Source organism: Sorex fumeus, unplaced genomic scaffold, assembly GCF_029834395.1.
Source record: "Sorex fumeus unplaced genomic scaffold, SorFum_2.1 ptg000063l, whole genome shotgun sequence".
NCBI lineage: Eukaryota > Metazoa > Chordata > Mammalia > Eulipotyphla > Soricidae > Sorex > Sorex fumeus.
This window is the reverse complement of record NW_026606120.1, coordinates 78,095,200-78,113,284: the sequence shown is the minus strand read 5'-3', so window position 1 is coordinate 78,113,284 and position 18,085 is coordinate 78,095,200. Positions and strand designations below refer to the sequence as shown.

Below are 18,085 nucleotides of genomic sequence, written 5' to 3'. Positions count from 1 at the left end.
TGCAATCAGGGATCACGCCTGGCAATGTTCTAGGGCCCCTGCAGTGCTGGGGTCAAACCTGCTTAGCCGCATGCAAGCCAGTGCTTTGCCCACTGTGCTCTCTGTGGCCCCAATAATTATATTTAAAGCAGACTGCAGAGCTTCACACTGGTAACCAGAGAGATAGTATAGAGGGTTAGCCAGTTGCCTCGCACATTGCTGACCCAGCTTCAATCCCTGGAACTGAGCCCTACCAAGAGTGATCCCTGGGTGCAAAAGCTTAATGAGCCCTGAGTATTGCTGGGTGTGGCCAAAAAACAATTTAACATTATCACCATGAAAGATGGTGTGTGAGAGAGGGAGAGCTGGAGATTGAACGAACACATACCTGTGCTTGCTCACTGAGCGACATCCTTGACCAACCCATGCATTTGAACATCTCACACAGCCCATAGACACATGGACACAGCGCCATTGAATATGACTGCAGATCTGAGTTTACAGTTCCTTTTGAATTATTTCTCCTCAAGAAAAATCCTTCTAAATCAAACATAACTGCTCTTAGTGCTATATTTAGAGAAAGATCACTATCAATTTCAAAGGATTTTGTTTTGTTTTTGTCTACAAGTTGTGGTGGCCAGGGCCTGCTCCCAGCTCTGTGCTCTTGGCAGTGCTCAAGGAACCCTGTGGTGTGGGAGATGGAACCCAGGACTCCAGTGTGTAGAGCATTTGCCGAACTCTGAGTTCAATCTCCCACGCCTATTTCGGACTTGCCGTTAGTTTCCAGTAGCAGCTCAACCATTTCAAAGAACTTGATTGCAAACTGCTGGGATTGTTTATGCTTTGTTGTTAAATCTTTTGCCATAATTGGACCATCTCTAAGTAAAACCCAAGAAGAAGTTTATTTGGGAGGATTTGTGAGAGCTAATTTACCTTTCTCAGTTTTATTTTTGTATTTGGGCCACACCCAGTGATGCTCAGGGTTACTCCTGGCTTTACACTCAAGAATTGCTGCTGGTGGTGCTTGGGAGACCATATGGGATTCCCAGGATTAAACCTGGCTTGGTCACATGCAAGGCAAGTGTCTTCCCGCTCGCTGTACTATCACTCCGGCCGTTAGTTGCCTTTCTAAGTCTTCCCTTCCTTTCCTTTAGTTCCCTCATTAATAGAATGAGATTGTGAGCTTTCCAGTATTCAAAGACAATTGGCAAAAAAAAATTGACCCAAGGTTGAAACTTTGCTTCCTAGACTTTTTTGTCCCAGTTGAGAAGTATGGCTATTATTTTTTGGCACACTCAGCTGTGCTCAGGTCTTACTCCTAAATCTGTACTCTGGGGTCACTCCTGGTAGTGTTGGGGGACTATATATGGTGCTGGGAATCAAATCAGGTCAGCTGTAAAACAAGAACCTAATCTCCTTGGCTCCATGGCAATTCTTTGTGCCCTCTGATTAGCAGATCCTGCTGTGTTAAGGGCCTGAATTTTAAATTATTCCTTTATCAAATTTCCTCTCCAACTGCTGTTTGTATTTGACATGAGAAATAGTAAAGTAAAATTTTATTCCAGTGATTTAAATATTCACTGTATCACTGTCATCTTGTTGTTCATCAATTGACTCGAGCGGGCACCAGTTACGTCTCCATTCGTCCCAACCCTGAGATTTTAGCAGCCTCTCCTTACTTGTCTTTCCCAATGATGACCGTATTGGAGGCTTTTTCAGGGTCATGGGAATGAGACCAGTTATTGTTACTATTTTTGGCATATCGAATACGCCATGGGTGGCTTGCTAGGCTCTGCTGTGCGATTTAAATATTAAATATGAAAAATAATTAAACCCATTATCCCACAGTGTACCTAAGTATAAGTACTGTGTTAACTGTAGCCAACTTTTGTACCCCAATATTTATTACTAACTGTTGCAGTGGATTGTAAGTGGCCAAGAGAACACCTGTGGTACAATACCTAATGTTTGGTTAAATTTAACTTGTCCTGATTTTTTGAAGATAGATTGTGCAATATGGTTATATTTTTTCTATATGTTGATGCTTATCTTACTGGTTTCTCTGACTTTTGAAATAATTAGGGTAAAGTATATTTACATTTCCTAGACAAATTTTTTTGGGGGAGTCACACAATATCAGATCAGTGTTCAGGGGGGTCATGAGGTACTGAGGATTGAACCTAGGACTCTCACTAGCAAAATATCGTCACCAGCCCTTTGAGCCATCTCCCTGGTGGAGCAAGGGATTTTGCTTGTTGGTGTACAGGGGCTACTCCCAGAGGGGTGCTCAAGGGACTCTGTGGTACCAGGGATCAAACCTGGGCTTTCCACATGCAAAGCATGTGCTTAGCCCATTGAGCTCATCCCTTCTCCCCCATCCTTGCCCTTTATCATGTTACTGTGTTCTGAAGTAAACATCATATTAACCGAATGGACCACCTCCTGTGATTAAGAACCAGTCAGCAGTTGGGCAGGTGATATAGCTCAGTGGTAAAGCACATGTCTTGTATGTATGTATTGTATGAGACCGAGATTTGATTCATGATACTTTTTGTTTTGGGGCCACACCTGACAGTGCAAAGAGCTTACTCCTGGCTCTGTGCTCAGGGATCTCTCCTGGCTGACTCAGGAGACCACACAGGGTTCTGGGGATTGAACCTGGGTTAGCTGTGGGCAGGGCAAGCACCCTATCCTCTGTACTCTATCACTCTGCTCCCTCATTCCTAGTACTATTAAAAAACAAAACAAGACATGAAGAACCAATACTCCTATCGTAGTGTCTTTAGTGTAATACAGTTTCATGCAGTCTTGTTTAATCCAAGTCCCAGTTGTGAAGTATACCTATTACTTTTAGCCATACTTATAACAGCTAAATGGTCCTGGCCTTTTTTTGGGGGGGGGGGGAGAGGTCACACCCAGAGATGCACAGGGGACCATATGGGATGCTGGGAATCGAACCTGGGTCGGCTGCGTCAAGGCAAATGCCCTACCCGCTGTGCTATTGCTCCAGCCCAGTCCTGGTTTCACTGATTATGAATGAGGTTCTGAGACTGTGTTCTGAGACGTGTTCAGGGTTATATTGTTAGTATGGAGTAAAGGTATGATTAGGGCGCTGGTTTTCTGACTCCTGGTCTGGTCTGATCTTTGTTTCCTATGGACAGTCTGTTCCCAGCTGGGTGTTCAGGAAGCAGGCAATGCCAGGGAATGAACCTGGAGCTCCCATATGCCAAGGGAGCTCCATATCTGTGAGCCATTGCCCCAGCCCCTTCCTAGTCTTATTTTTTCCTTAACTCCTGGAGTTCACCAGCTTCTTTCCACAAATTGAAATCTAAAAGTTTCTACTCTCTGTGGGATGTTTTATATTTTCATAGTGTTGTACCCTCTCACCCCCCAGCCGCAAAAGTTTTCCTTATTGAAAGGATTTAGTTGTCCAGTCTTGGGAGACAGTTTGCTCTTGCTGGATACTTAGTCCCAATATGAGAAAGTACAAATTCATATTGCCTATGTGTCGGCCTAGATTTTTGAGCAGTATAGTTAAAATGTCTGATGAAGAAGACCTGAGAGACTAGAGTGGCCATGAAGACCATTGTCATCACAGCTCTCTGATAATGTACGTGACTCAGACTGGCTGGAGAGCAGTATGCTTTTCAAGTGTTTTAGTGTGGATAAAAAGAGATTTCAGGGACTTGGAGAGAGAACAGCGACTGAGGTGCTCACCTTGCACACAGCCGACCTGGGTTCAATCCCTTGCATCCCCTCGAGCCCCCGGAGCACCACCAGGAGTGATTCCTGAGCACAGCCAGGAATAAGCCCTGAGTATTGCCAGGTATGGCCCCCAGAACAAAAATATTAATAATATTCATATTTTAATGAATAAAAGGTGAAATTTCACATAAGCCTCCTCATTCTAAGGGAAAAAATGCAATTAAAATTTATTTTTAAAAGATTGGATTGAATTTCTCTCCTAAGAGTAAAACACACATTTCGCTCCCTAATAATACGTAATCACAGAGACTTTCCAATACTAGGCACAACAATACCGTCATATGTTTTATAAAGAAGAGATTCTAAAATGAGAGGCCATCCTGGCTGCCTCCTTAGCAGAGCAGTCGCCCGTCTTCTGCTCTGCGCTGCAAAGCCAGGGGGCAGTGTCGCTGCCTCTCTGATATTTCCCTGGCTGCTGCGCTGTGATGTCATAGCAGAAAGAATAATAAAAACAGAAAATTGGATCGGAGCAACGGTACAACGGGTAGGGCGTTTGCCTTGCTGACCTGGGTTTGATCCCTGGCATCCCATATGAACCCCCGAGTAATTCCTGAGAGCAGAGCCAGGAGTAACCCCTGAATAACGCTGGGTGTGACCCCAAAAACCAAAAGGAAACAACAAAAACACGAAAGCTATTTCAAAATAGACATTTAATTTTTAGGCCATAGGGGAAAATTGATCATACATTGTCTCCAGTGGAACATCTGCTAGAATAGGGCCGGATCAGTTCAACTTTTAAAAGTCCTGACTCAGTCCTGACCAGCCTAACTTCCCTTGATTCATTGGTTTCTGCATGCTGCTTATTCATCATAAGGTGCATTTCACTTGAACTTCCCACCACCTCCACTTCCATTTAGCTGCAAAAGCATACTTATCAAGGAAAGACTTTTTTTCTTGTCCCCATAGAGCTTTTAGAATTTGACAGTATCATAGTTCTCTTGACCCCTCTCCCCAGAAAACTGTATGTAGAATTCATGGAGTTTATGGACCCCCAAGAACCCCTATGGTTTCTAAGGCCCCAAATTAAATAACTGCTGTGCTAGTGAGTTGAGCAATGCACTTGCCTTAGGGAGACAGTGGAGATTGGCTAGGAAAACATTCCTGCTAAATGGAGGGAATAATCATACATTCTTCCTATTTTTATTTAGGGGCAGAAATTAATTTCCAGGACCCACCTGAAGTAGAACTGTTCAAAAACCTAAATTCCTGGGCCAGGAATTGTGGGTCATGTTAGAGGCCTCGAGTTCAATCCCTGACACTGGGGTTTTGAGTGGTGGGGAGGAACTCTTAGCACTCTGTGAGCACAAATTTGGAATGCTGAGAAGAATGGCCCCATAGGAAGTCCCCAAGGACTTCATTTAGTTCCTTAACGAAGGGCTCAACATTTGACTTGCAAAGAGGGGTATTTCTCATTTCAGTTTGATTCAGGAAGGTGGACAGCTCCCATTCTTCTGTAGAAAGCACCTAAATTAGGCTAAATCCTTGCAGTGCCCAAACAGCCATTCTCTCTATCAATATTCCCTCCCATCTTTGTTTTGTGGGCCACACCCAGCAGTGTTCAAGAGTTAATTCTTTTTTTTTTTTTTTGCTTTTTGGGTCACACCCAGTGATGCACATGGGTTACTCCTGGCTCATGCACTCAGGAATTGCACCTGGCGGTGCTCGGGGGACCATATGGGATGCTGGGAATCGAACCCGGGCTGGCTGTGTGCAAGGCAAACACTCTACCCGCTGTGCTATTGCTCCAGCCCCTCAAGAGTTAATTCTTAGCAGACTGAGGGGACCATATGTGATGCCAGGGATTGAACCCAGATCAGCCACATGCAAGGCAAGGGCTCTACCCTCTGCACTATGGATCCAGCCTTCTGTCCCTCCCCACCCGACTTTTTTTTTTTTGCCTTTTTTGGGTCACACCCAGAGATGCTCATGGGTCACTCTTGGCTCTGCACTCAGGAATTACACCCAGCAATGCTCACGGGTCACTCCTGCCTCTGCGCTCAGGAATTACTCCTGGGGGTGCTTGGGGGACCATAAGGGATGCCAGGGTTGGCTGCGTGCAAGGCCTGCTGTGCTATCGCTCCAGCCCCACCCCCCCAACACACTTTTTTTGTCTCGTGTATCCGCAACTTTTTTTTCTTTTAACCCAGAGCCATTCACATGTAAGGCAAGTGCTGTACTGGGGAGGAAAAACTACACCCAGGCCATCTTAATATTTTATTCAGTCATTGCACTCCCCAAGAAACCAAAAAGCTCTTTAAGGCATCCAGAATACTCTGATTGGGGGAACTATTAAAACCCAGCATATGAGAATGAAGAAATGAACTGCCAAACTTTTTTATACTGATACTTCTGAATAGCCATTGAGAAGCAGTGTTTAAGCCAGGTGATTTTAGCTACTATCTACTCCCCAAACCACCCAACTCTGGTTTATTTCTCCAGCATCAAGAAAGACAAGGCACACAACTAAATATTGGAGATCATCAAACCTTTATATATTTTTGTTTTCTCTTGGGACCACACCCTGTAATCAGGGCTTACTCCTGGCTCTCTACTCAGGGATCACTCCTATAGGGACTCAAAGGACCATATGGGGTGCCAGGGATGGAAGCTAGGTGGGCCACGTACCAGGCAAGTGCCTGATGTAGTATCGCTCCAGCCCAAATCTTTGTATTTTGCCTAAAGCGAATGTTGTAGCATACTGAAATCAAAGGAAAAACTGGCAAATTAAAAACGCTCCCATTATTTTGCAGACCAACAAATACAAGTTTACACCTCCAGTGCAATCACATAAATCAGTACTATTTTAGCTCTAGAAATCACACTGAAACTAGGTTACATTTACAAATATTAAATTTATTATAACTAGAATGGATTTAATGGTTTTTAGATTTTGGCCACCTCATAGCTCCATTTAGGGAGGGTTTGTGTTTAAAACAAAATTTGCATTATAACTTGGTCAAATTACTTACACATAAAAAAAAAACCCTAAAAAAGGAAAACAAGAAAAGCAACCCTTCAGTTTCACATAATTAAAAGAACAGGAGAAAGCACGCAAGCTACATCATAGTTAAATTTGCCAAACCAACCAAAGCCATGGGGGGGATTTTTCTCTTCTGATTATGTCATAAAAAGGTTCACTGTCTTATATACACAAGTATATAATGTTACATTCCATCACTGTAAAAAGTCCCCTTTGCCCCCGCCCCCCAAAGTTTTCCCCTAGTCCCCGAACTTGGACAGCGGCGCCCGCTCCTGCTGCCGGTGCAGCTGGTTCTCGGCGAGCAGCTGGAGGTTCTCGGCGCGTAGCCGCTCCAGCTCCAGCTCCAGCTCCCGCACGCGCGCGTCCTCGCCCGGCCGCTTGCTCTCCAGCCGCAGCCGGTTGTTCTCGTCCTCCATGCGCGAGAGGCACTTCTCCAGCTCCAGGTACTCCTTGATGAGCTCCTGCTTGCTCATGTTCTGCAGGCTCTCCGTGTGGTACCGCTCGTACGTCTCCGAGAAGTCCCGCTGCAAGAACTCGCTGCCGTCGCCCCCCATCCCGTCGCTGCCCCCGTCCTCCTCACCCGCCTCCTCCATGAAGTCCTCGTCGCTGGTGTCGTCGGACTTGGCGGCGGCCCGCTTCGGGTAGAGGCCGGTCTTGAGGTCGGGCTCCTCCTGGTCGTGGTCATCCATGAGGAACTGCGTGGTGTTGTAGGGCGCGACCGGCTGGCCCTTGGCGAACATCTCGGCTCGCATCCTCGAGGCTCGCAGGCTCTGCTTCTCGTCGAACTTTTTCTTCTCCTCCCAGGTCAGCTTGTAGTAGGGCTTCCAGTGCCGCTTCTTCTTGGAGGGGCGTCTCCGGTGTTTCTTCTTGCCCAGCTGTCTCAGCTGCTGGCCCCACGCCTCGCCCCCCGCGGCGGGCGCCCCCAGCTTGCTGGCGTCGGAGTCGCGGCACGGCGGGGCCGGGGGCTGCGCCTCGGGGCTCGGCTCCCCAACCGCCGCGGCCGGCGAGGGGCCGCGCTCCCCGTTCTGGCTCCTCTCGCCCGCTTCCAGGCACGGCTGGCCCTGCAGGGGCGGCATCGCGGGCGCCCGGCTCCCCTCGCCTTCCGGCCCCGGGGGACCGCCGGGCTGGGGGGCCGCTCTCGATTGCCACCTACTGTCCTCGTCGGGCGCCCGCTCCTCCGCGCCGGGGGGGCGCTCGGGCTTCGGCTCGGCGGGCCCGGCAGCACCTGTGCAGTTGCTAGCCTGAGGCTGGGGCTGATGTTCTGGAAGGAGCGGCTCGGCCATGGCTCACGAATTCCTCGTCCCGAAGTTTGAGAAATTTTGGCTGCAAGTCCTTGGGGGGGCGGGGGGAAGGTTTTCCTTTCTTGTACAAATTGCCCCCAGCAGAGTCCTCCTCCGGTCTGTGATTCCTGCAGCGACGCCCTCTCAGAAGCCAGCCAGTCCCGTCCGCAAACTCCGGCGGCAACTTGGAGCGCGAGTCACTAAAGGGTTAAAGCACCCACGGCACGGCCGGCTAGCGGGTCCCCCGGGTGCAGCGGCAGGAGCGGTACGAAGAGGCGAAGGAAGTGGGCCTCGGGTCTCCCTGCAGAGCGCCCCCGAGCCCGAGGAGCAGGTGGGCAAGGAGGTGCGATGGTTCAGTCCAAGGGGTTAAACCCAGCCCCGAAGGGGTTAAAACTACCCGATGACGCTGCCGCCGAGGGGCCGAGCCCACAAAGGGTTAAATCCCCTACCGCAGAGCCCACAAGGGGTTAAAGTCCCAAAGCCGCCGCCTCCCACTTCCACGGGTGTCGCTCCAGCCCGAGCTCCCAGTTCCCTAGGCCCGGCCGGAGCCTCAGCCGAGGATAGACAAACTCATCTCCCCTCTGGCTCGATGCTCTGCTCAGCTCCGCGCTCCTCCGCCTCCTCCTGCCTCCCTCCCTCCTCCCCTCGCCGCCGGCGCCTCTTCCGCCTCCTCCCCGGCTCCCCTTCCCAACCTGCCGCTCCACCTGCCAACTTCCAACTGCTGCCTCCCAGCCCTCGGCGCCCCTTTTATAGGGAAGACGCCCCGCCCCGCCCGGGCGCATGCGCAGCGCCGTGTCCATGGCAGGGCGCTGGGAGTCGTAGTCCCCATCCTCCAGGCCCGCCGTCCCCGCGCGCCTGGAGACGTGGCCAATCCCGGGACGCGTCGGGGGCGTCCTCCAGGCCGCCGCCGCCCAGCGCAGCGCCCCCGCCGGGGGAGCGTGCGCGGCGATTGGCCGGGAGGCGCGCGTGCCAGCGAAGGAGGCGGGCCAATGGCGGGGCGCGGGGCGGGCTCTGGACCGTACCATTCCGCTCCAGGAATCCCGAGAGATTCCAGGGCCCGGGAGCGCCCGCGCAGCGCATTTTCCGGGGAAGGTGCGTGTCAAAGCCCGTTCTCGGGTTCCGTCCCGAGCGGGGGAGTTCCGAAGGCCGTACGCACTCGCTAACCAAAGTAAAAGTGGTTCACTCCTAAAAAGTAGTCCCTAGGTGTAAAAGTATTGAATTCCCCAGAGCGAGGGACCGGCCCCTGGCCTGTAGCTCTGGATTCTGAAGATGCCAGAAATGGCTTCAAGGTGCGCGGCGAGGGCCTGGGACAGACCCTCGCGGAAGGATACCGGGCCATACTTTGTAAAGCGAAGAGCGCAGGAAGAAGTAAACAAATGAAGAGGAAAAAGTGCCGCCTTAAAGGAACCGCGGGGTGGCGCGGGCGCCGCCGCCTGGGGTGGGCCCTGGAGGACGCGCGCGGCAGGTTCGAGGCCCGGCTGGCCGGCCCCGCCGCTGCCGGGGTCGCCCGTGCGGATGGCCGCGTCGTGGGCGAGCCTCGCGCCGGGCCTGGGAGCGCGGCGTGGCCGGCCGGCCCACAGCTCTGCGGGAGAAAATGGCCTCCCGGCTCGGACAGTGGAGGGACGGTTCCCCGAGCTGGCACGGCCCCCAGCGGGGCGAGGGCCCGAGGCGGCCGAGGGTGGCAGAGCCCGCCCCAGCCGCGAGGGGGAGCACGCGGGAGGCGAGTCCGAGACGGTGCCCGGGGAGGTGGGGCCCGGTGCGGCCCCCCCCAGCTTAGCAGCGATCCTTTGCCGCGCCCGTTCCTCCCCCACCCCACCCCCCGCACGGCGGAATAACTGCCCCCGGGCTGCAGAGAAAAACCTTTAGAAGTGAAATGACTTGTCCAAGGTCACCTGACAACCAGTGGCAGCTCCAGCCCCTGCCCTCCCCAGCCCCCCCCTTAACGCGCTGTGCCGTTTTTCACTTCCATCACAAATCCAAAACCGTCTTCCCCCTAGGACTCGATTTCTTTCCTTTTCCTCCCAGCAGCGACAGTGCTGGCCCATGGGAAGGCGCCGTGGGCAGTGAAACGGCGTCGCGCCGCCCCTGGGCTGGTCATGGGACCGGTGGACAGGGTCACCCGCAGCAGCTCCCAGGAGCTCAGCACAGGGCAGCGGGCGAAGGTGCAGCCCCAGGGAGACACGGTTCGTGCCAGAGACGCGACTGGTTCTGCGGGACAGCGGTGCGGGCAGGGCCTGCTCTGAGACTTGGTCTTACCCTGGCCTGGGCACGTGGGGTGACAGGAGAAGCCTGCCTCAGTCTCCCAGCTGCACCCCTCAAGCAGACCCCTGCCGGCAAGGCGCCTCTCACAGCGAGAACGCTTGCTGGTAAAGGGGCTTTTGTCCCCGTTGGGGGGTGGCACACTTGGCAGGGGTCTCTGCCCATGGTGTCCACTGGTGCCAGGGTTGGGCCCAGGCCCCCGACATGCGCTCTCCCCAGCACCCAGCAGAATGGATCCTGGCAGGGAACCTGACCACAGTCTGGTCAGGTTCGTGTGCTCCCGACAGGGATTTGGGAGGACCGACAGAGCGCAGCCTCAGTTTACCAGTCAGTGCCCGGTAGGATGGGCTTGTGTGTCATACTGCTGGGGGGATGGCCAGACGGAGTCGTGTGGGTGGAGCTTTAGAATGACACGAAGCAGGGCCTCGTTCTCCCGGACTGGCGCCTGAGACCCCCACCAGCCATTTGGCCCCAACCAGCAGCTCCTGCGCTCATGCGGCTACTGGCTGCGGCTGGTGCAGATGGTGGGACCAACGGCTCTGCCCAGCAGTGACTTGATCCCTTTACACGCCCCTCCAGGGCCCCTCCTAACTCTTGGGGGTTCACTCAACCTCTTTTTTCAGCCCTGATTGACCACGAACACAGTTCCCTGTGTCACTGTATCGGGCCTGAGCTTTGCTCTCCGTGTCTGGGGGCGCGGGGACCTTGGTGGCATATGGCAAGCGTGGGCCACCGGTCAGGACTCCAGAGGGACCTTGGCTAACCATGGCAAGCGTGGGCCACCGGTCTGAGGAATCCCTGGGCATTGAGGGCCACCCCAGGAGGGCCCCTTTTCCTGATGCAGAAAGGTTCCCCAGTCCTGTGCTGGCCGCTGCAGGGACACCGGGGTCTGCTGGTAGAAAGTCTCCCAGCAGGACCAGCGTCTGTGTCCACGCAGCCCTCAGCCCACCCCGACGGGGGCTCCCGGGGCATCGGGGGTAGGGGTTGTGGCTTCCAGAGGGGTCTGCAAGAACTCGAGAGGGGGGGCTCCCGGGGCAACTGCGGGGAGTCAAAGGGCACTTTCGGGCCGCACCCCCAGAGCCCAGAGGATGCGGCGAGTGGATTCGGGAGGGGCAATGTCGGTTCAGAATCCCGTCCCGACCCCCCAAACCCTCCAGGCCCTGTCCCCGGGGCAGCCCCACCCGCTACCCCTCGGCCTTCCCTCCTTCCCAGGCGGTGGCAGAGCAACGTTCGCTTTTATTTGGTGAGAATTCAAGTGCAAGTGCGTCCTGAGTGTGCGGGCCGGCGGCCTGGGCCTGCGCCCTACCGCTCGGCCAATCGCCTGGGCCGGCCCGGCCAGGTCCCAACTTGCCCGGGAGCTGGGCCAGGGCGGGACGCGGTCAGGTGACCGGCCGCGGGGGCGGGCAGGGGCCGACACCCGCGCCCCGCCCCCCGACGCAGCAGCTCGGGGACGCGCACCGGCCACGTCCCTGGCCCCCGGCGGCCAGAAGCAGTGGGCAGGGCGGTGCTGAGGCCAGCACGGAGGTGGGCGCGGGTGTCCAGCGCTGGTCTTGCAGACCCTCGCGAGGCTCAGGGCACAGCAGGGTGCAGGGCGCAGGACCTCCTGGGCGGGCGCAGACTCCCCTCCCCGGAGTCACCTCTTGTGGGTCCGGAGCTGTCTCAAGAGCCACTGGACGATGAAGGGCCACAGGAGGAAGAAGAGCAGCGTGGGCCCGGAGAGTCGGAGCGGCCAGGGCCGGGCGCCGGGCTTCTGCTGCGAGAGGGTTGGAATCAGGGCCGGCAGGGCCCCAGCATGCCCTGGTGTCCTGCCTCTTGATCTCGGGGGGCGCTGGGGCAGATCTCCACCACTAGAAGGCGCCTGGGGGGTCCTGATGCATCCTAGACCCCGTGGACCCCAAATCCCACATCCTCCCCAGCTAGGAGGCCCCGAGACTAGGCCACACCAGTGATGGGGGGTGCCCTGAAGGCCCCAGATAATAAGGATGAGCCTCAAGATTCAAACAAGGAACCAGGCTTCTCTTTCAGACGTTTGTTGTCTTTGATGAAGTGGCTGACTCCAGGTCTGGGGCAAGGAAGATAAAGAGGTGAACGTGGGCACCTTGTACCTCAAAGCACAGAAGCTTTGAAAGATTCATGAGGTCACTTTAGAGGAAGCAGGACCCAACTAAGGAGGGGCTCCGCGTACTTAAAAGTGTGGACAATATGATGCTCAAACAGTATGATGAAATAACTGTCAAAGTCCATGATCCATAATAATATTTAAAAAAAGATGTCACAACTGAGGTGATTATTTAATCACCTGGCTTTTACTTTGTTTTGTACCACACCAAGTAGTGCTTAGGCCTTACTCCAGGATCTGTGCTCAGAGATTATTCCTGGCAGGGCTTGGGGAACTATAAGTGATGCTGGAGACTGAAGCCAGGTCAGCCATGTGCAATGCAAGTGCCCTGACTGTACTATCTCTCCAGTCCCAAATTCTTTACTTTTAAAAATAGGTGGAGGGAGGGAGAGGGGCAAGCGATAGTGCAGTGGTGGGCTCTTGCCTTGCATGCAGTCAATCCGGGTTTGATCCCTGGAACCCCACATGGTCCCCTGAGTACGGAGCCAGGAGTGATCCCTGAACACAGGGCCAGGAGTAAGATCTGAACATCACCAGGTATGACCCCCAAACAAAACACCAAAGGAAAAACAACAACAAAACCGTTGAAAAGGCCATAGTACAGAAGAAGCTCCTAAGCAATCCTGGGTATGGCCCACCTACCTCAACAACCCCAAAAATATTCACTGTCACTGTCCTCCCATTGTTCATCGATTTGCTCAAGTAATGTCTCCATTTTGATATTTGTTACTGTGCTTGGCATATCGAATACGTCACGGGTAGCTTTCCAGGCTTTGCTGTGTGGGCGAGGTACTCTCGGTAGCTTGCCGGGCTCTCCGACAGGAGTGGAGGAATTGAACCTGGGTCGGCCAGGTCGGCCATGTGCAAGGCAAACACCCTACCTGCTGTGCTATCGCTCCAACAATATTCAAGGAAAAATATTTAAGGACTTATCTATGCCTTCCCAGAGCACTGTAGAAACTAGAAATGACAGCTAATAATACAGTTAAGGTAGCAGAAAACAAGTTAAAGTCAGTGTTCTTTTTCAACCACTATATAAAATATTGATCCATGTCAAGGCTGTCATTCACTCACTGTGAGAAAACCCTGAGGCAGTGGATAGACAGAAAAAAAGAGTCGGTGATTGCAAGGGAGAAACATTACATTGGGGATCAAACTGTCCCCGCCTCGCCTCTGGTCCATGCCAGATCACTGAAGGGGGCCTCCCGATGCGGTCCCAGGACTAGGCAATAGGATGTTCTTAGTTTTAGAGATGCGATTTCAGGGTGGAATTTCTTTATGTCATCATCATATAAAACTAGTAAGAGAGAGGCTGGAACAATAGTACGGTGAGTAAGGTGCTTGCCTTGCACATAGCCGACCTGGATTCGATCCCTGGCATCCCATATGGTCCCCTGAGCAATGCCAGGAGTAACCCCTGAACAACACTGAGTTTAGTTCCCCGCCCAAAAAAAATGGCGAAAGAAAAATAATACTAAACCTTGCCGGGGGATAGATGTTGAAAAAGAAGAGTCACTGTGGCTCTGAGGAAATTCCTGCCACTGGTTCCACTGTGCCAACAGGGGCAGGGGTTACCCAAGTGACCTCCCAAATCTGGCAACTCTGCCTTCTCCTGACCCTGACACTGAATGGCCAAGTTTTTTTTTTTGTTTGTTTGTTTCTTTTGGTTTTTGGGCTACATTCAGGATGCTCAGGGCTTACTCCTGGCTCTGGGCTCAGGAATTACTCCTGGCAGGCTCAGGGGACCACATGGGATGCCAGGGATTGAACCCAGGTGAATGAACTCAGGTCAGCTGTGTGCAAGGCAAGTGTTGCTGTACCTGCTGTACTATCGCTCTGCCTCTGACCCAGAGGTTTTGAAGAACAGGCGCAGAGCTATTGGAAGTTGGCTGCTGGCATTGGAGGGAGGCAGCTCCAAGGCCAGACCCAGTTCTATCACTTAACAGGAATAATGATGAACCCCATTCAAAAGCACCTTTCAGAGAGACAGTACAGGGGTAAGGTGCTTGCCTGGCATGTGACCAATCCTGGTTTGATCCTGGCAGCACATCATATGGTCCACAAGCACTGCCAGGAGCAATTCTAAGCATAGGACAGCCACTGAATCCCGCTGGAGTAATGGGGGCTGGAGCTATAGAACAGTGGGTAGGGACTTTGCCTTGCATGCAGCCGATTAAGTTCAATTCCCAGCATCCCATATGGTCTCCTGAGCACCGCCAGAGGTAATTCCTGAGTGCAGAGCCAGGAGTAACCCCTGTGTATTATTGGGTGTGACCCCAAAAACAAAGCAAAAAAAAAAGGAAGTGAGGGATGCAAGGGCCAAACTGTGTGGGGGTGAACCCACAGTCTGGGACCAGAGGGACGGCAGGGATAGGCTGTCCTGGCCCTTGTAAGTCTTGGCTCAGTTCCTCTCCGGGCAAGAGGTGGGGACAGGGCAGGAAAGCTGGGTCCTCCCTCGGCCCTTTAAGGGTGAGGCTCTTCAGCCTCGATTTCCCCTCCTCGAGCCAGAGCCAGAGAGGTGGGCTACTGCAGCTAACATAGAAACGGTGGCATGAGGGGCTTCCTGCTTCTGCCCTGCCCCGGGACGGAGGGGCTCACCTGCGTGGGGGAGCAGGGCGTGTTCTCCAGGCTCTGCAGCCTGCCCTGGACGTCCCGCATGTTCTCCTGCAGGGCGCGAACAGTCCGCACCAGCCACACGTCCACTTCCCGGGGCGCCGATGGGCTGCCTTCCGGCCCTTCTGGGGATCACATTTGCAGAGGCTGGGGTGGGTCCCAGGGAGGCCCGGAGTGGAGTGCAACCGGGGACCAAGGGACCAAGCCTGGCACTCGCGGCCAGGTCCACCCACGCAGCTGAGTCTAAATCCCAGCCCCGCCACCAGGTGAGGGGACTTTGGGGAAGTCGGAAATGTCTCTGAGCCTTCTCCTGAGAGTCAGGGGAATGGGGCGTCTCCCAGACTGGGCTGCAGGCCCCGGGGGATAAATATCTACGAAGGGTGAAGGGTCGCCCTCCAGACACAGCTTCCCAGGAATTCTAGAAGGGGATGGAGGATATCTTCCCTGCACAATATTGTTCTGTGAAAGCCCCGGATGGGGGTGTGGAGGGAGGTTGAGCCCCATCCCACGCAGACACACGTGGGGGTAGAGCTCCCACTCCCAGCGGGTGGGGACTTTGCCCATCCTACAATGGCAGGTCATTGGGCAACCCCTCCTGGGCAGAGGCCAGCACCCAGGGTTGGACTTTTCCCTCTGCTTGGGGCACCAGAAACCAAGGCAGGCAAAGGGTGAAGGGTCATCCCAGGCTCACCTTTGTCTGTGTAGCCGGGGCTGGGGCTGGTCCTGGCCCTGGGCTCTCCTCCAGGGGCCCCCCTCTGCTCAGCCCGAACCTGTGAAGATGACAGAGCAGCACGGATGAGGGGGTGCGGGGAGCTGGGGGGCCAGCGGGGCAGGGTAGCGGCCTGGGCTCACCGCTTCGGGCTCCAGCTGCTCCACAGAATCGCAGAAATCCTCAGAGTCCAAGTCCTTGGGTGTGGAGGCCTCTGAACAGGGGGTGGCGGGTTAGTGACACCTGGCCACGGGGGGTGGGGAGAGGGGCGGGGAGAGGAAGGGTGCCTCTCCATGGGCCCAGGGACGCACAGCCAGAAACAATGACTGCGGCCAGAGTGACCAGTACAACAGGTTGGGTGTTGCTTGCATGTGAAAAACCTGGGTGTCATACCGGCACCCCTGAGCCTGCCAGGAGCGAGCCCTGAGCACCGCCAGATGTGACTCCCCAAACAATGAAAGAGACTCTGGTGGGGGCCAGAGGTGAGGCTCTGGAAGAGACCCCAGAACTGGGTTCATGTGAGGGCTCAGTGTCAATGGGCACGGGGGCACGGGGCACACAGTAGCACTGGCCTCCTCCCTCTTCCCCACCCGGAGGATCCCAGTCTCAGGCCAGGTTGGGTACTGACCTGGGCTAGGGGGTGCCAGTTCCTGCGGGGAGTGGGGAGGCCGTGGGTCTACTCCCGTGCTTCCATCATTCCCTGCCTTCCTTGTGCGACCTGCCGAGACACGGCCCCCGAGGGGACCCCTGACCTGAGACGGCCTCCTCACAAGCTCTGCTTCGGGTCCTCCCAGGGACACCCCCTGAAGCCCACTGCCCTGCCCTTGGGCCCCTTCACCTGGGCAGGGGTCCCCAACCTGGGGCCTGACCTGTGGCCCTCCTCAGGAAGGACTCCGGGGGTCTTGGCATGTCAGGGATCATCTGGTACAGAGGCTCGAAGTACCCGAACATCTCCTCGGCCACCTCGTCCAGGGGCACTGTGTCGATCACCTGTGGGTACTGGGCTGTCGGGCAGGGCACCCATCCCACCACCTGCCCACCCCTTTCGGTGCCTGGCCCCCGGGGCTGCCGTCCAGTGGGAAGCAGAGGCGGGCAGCGTTGGGGGGACCCAGGAGGGGGTGACCTGGCAGGTAGGGGCCTCTCTGACCTTCTGTGCCACCAACTTCATCTGGCTGATGTAGGCGGCCATGGCCTCCTCCTTGCTCATCCGGCCCAGGCTGTTCCAGGCGTCCCTGGGGGTGTAGCACGGTGAGGCGGCCGCCTCCCCAGGGCGGCCCTGTCCACAGGGGCGTTGGGCTCACCATTTGTATCTCTCAATGGGGTCCCAGAAGCCGGGGCGGGGGATCCTGCAGGGCCCCATGGTCGCCTGCTTGTAGTAGCTGTAGAACCGCAGCATTTCTTCGTATGAGGGGCTGTAAGACCCTGGGGGGGGGGGAGGGAGCGACAAGTCATCCCCAGCTCCAGGAGGACAGAGGTGCGGGGTGCCCAACTTTGGGTCAAGCAGGGGTCCCACCCAGGGTAGGTGCGGGAGCAGAGGGGGTGCCCAACAGACTGCGGGCATCGGCGGCTCCTGGGACCCGTGACAGCCCCCCAAAGCGGGCCCCCCGCCCTCACCATTCTTAGGCAGGTTCTGAATGACGCTGACGGCAGCCTGGAACTGCCGCTGGCGGTCGGGCTCTGAGTGTCCACTCTCGGTGCCCATGCCCGGTGGTCGCGGCCGGGCCCGGCTTCGGGGCGACTCTGCAGGCTGCGCCGGGCGCGCGGCGAAGCCGCGGACTCTCGGGCAATCCTGCGCGAAACGGGGAGGACACGGTGGGTACGCCGGGCGGCCGGGCTCGAGAACCCCCACTACGTGCACATCCCAACTCCTAAACAGGCCAGTGGGCGAGCAGGGCGGAGCCGGGGCGGGGCGAGCAGAGTCCCACCCCGACTCCGCACGCCGGCCGGGCCGCCCGGTACTCACCCCGCGGCGCCCACTGACCGGACCCCGGGGTCCTCGGTCGCCGCCGGACGGGGGCTTCCAACTGGCCTCCCGGCCCAGACGCGCCGGGACGCGGACACCGAGCCAGGGGGGAAACTTAAGCCAATGAGAGAGCCCGTCTCAGACGCGTCTTCGGGGCTTCGACCAATCGGCGCGGCCCTTTCAGAACGGCGCAAGCAGCCCGGCCACGCCCCGCCCCGTCGGGCGTGGCCAAGGCGCGGGGCGGCCCAGCCCCGGCGGCCAGAGGCGGACACACGCGCCCCCTCGTGGACGCACCGAACGGACGCGGCGCCCGCGCGCCCCCTGGCGGACACCTGTCCTCACGGTCTGGCACATCTCCGCCACCTCGCTTCGTTTTTCAGTTTGAGGGCCACACCAGACGGGGTGTTGGGCGTTGGTC

General features: G+C 55.7%; 2 protein-coding genes across 3 annotated transcripts; both read right to left on the bottom strand.

The window, feature by feature from the left end:
- Positions 1–6,576: 6,576 nt before the first annotated feature.
- On the bottom strand, positions 6,577–8,643 carry HEXIM1 (HEXIM P-TEFb complex subunit 1). The gene has a single exon (XM_056126719.1). The coding sequence runs from the start codon at positions 8,005–8,007 to the stop codon at positions 6,964–6,966; it is 1,044 nt and encodes a 347-aa protein (XP_055982694.1). The 5' UTR covers positions 8,008–8,643; the 3' UTR covers positions 6,577–6,963.
- Positions 8,644–11,479: 2,836 nt separating this feature from the next.
- Positions 11,480–17,744, bottom strand: ACBD4 (acyl-CoA binding domain containing 4). Of its 2 annotated transcripts, none has more exons than XM_056126721.1 (10): positions 17,668–17,744; positions 17,319–17,493; positions 17,006–17,126; positions 16,852–16,936; positions 16,574–16,694; positions 16,333–16,422; positions 15,848–15,918; positions 15,687–15,765; positions 14,981–15,120; positions 11,480–12,016 (listed from the first exon to the last, which is right to left on the bottom strand). In XM_056126721.1, exons 2-10 carry the CDS (start codon positions 17,404–17,406, stop codon positions 11,897–11,899), a joined length of 915 nt encoding a protein of 304 aa, XP_055982696.1. In that variant the 5' UTR covers positions 17,407–17,493; positions 17,668–17,744; the 3' UTR covers positions 11,480–11,896. The 2 variants fall into 2 exon arrangements, with proteins under 2 accessions (XP_055982696.1, XP_055982697.1); XM_056126722.1 differs by having other exon boundaries at positions 11,480–12,013.
- Positions 17,745–18,085: the final 341 nt, after the last annotated feature.

Coding starts and splice junctions, on each gene's coding strand:
- HEXIM1 (XM_056126719.1), bottom strand. CDS start 8,007: ATGGCCGAGCCGCTCCTTCCAGAACATCAGCCCCAGCCTCAGGCTAGC.
- ACBD4 (XM_056126721.1), bottom strand. CDS start 17,406: ATGGGCACCGAGAGTGGACACTCAGAGCCCGACCGCCAGCGGCAGTTC. Junction 16,937..17,005: donor CCCATTGAGAGATACAAATG/GTGAGCCCAACG, acceptor CTACACCCCCAG/GGACGCCTGGAACAGCCTGG. Junction 15,121..15,686: donor CCCCGGCTACACAGACAAAG/GTGAGCCTGGGA, acceptor TGTGATCCCCAG/AAGGGCCGGAAGGCAGCCCA.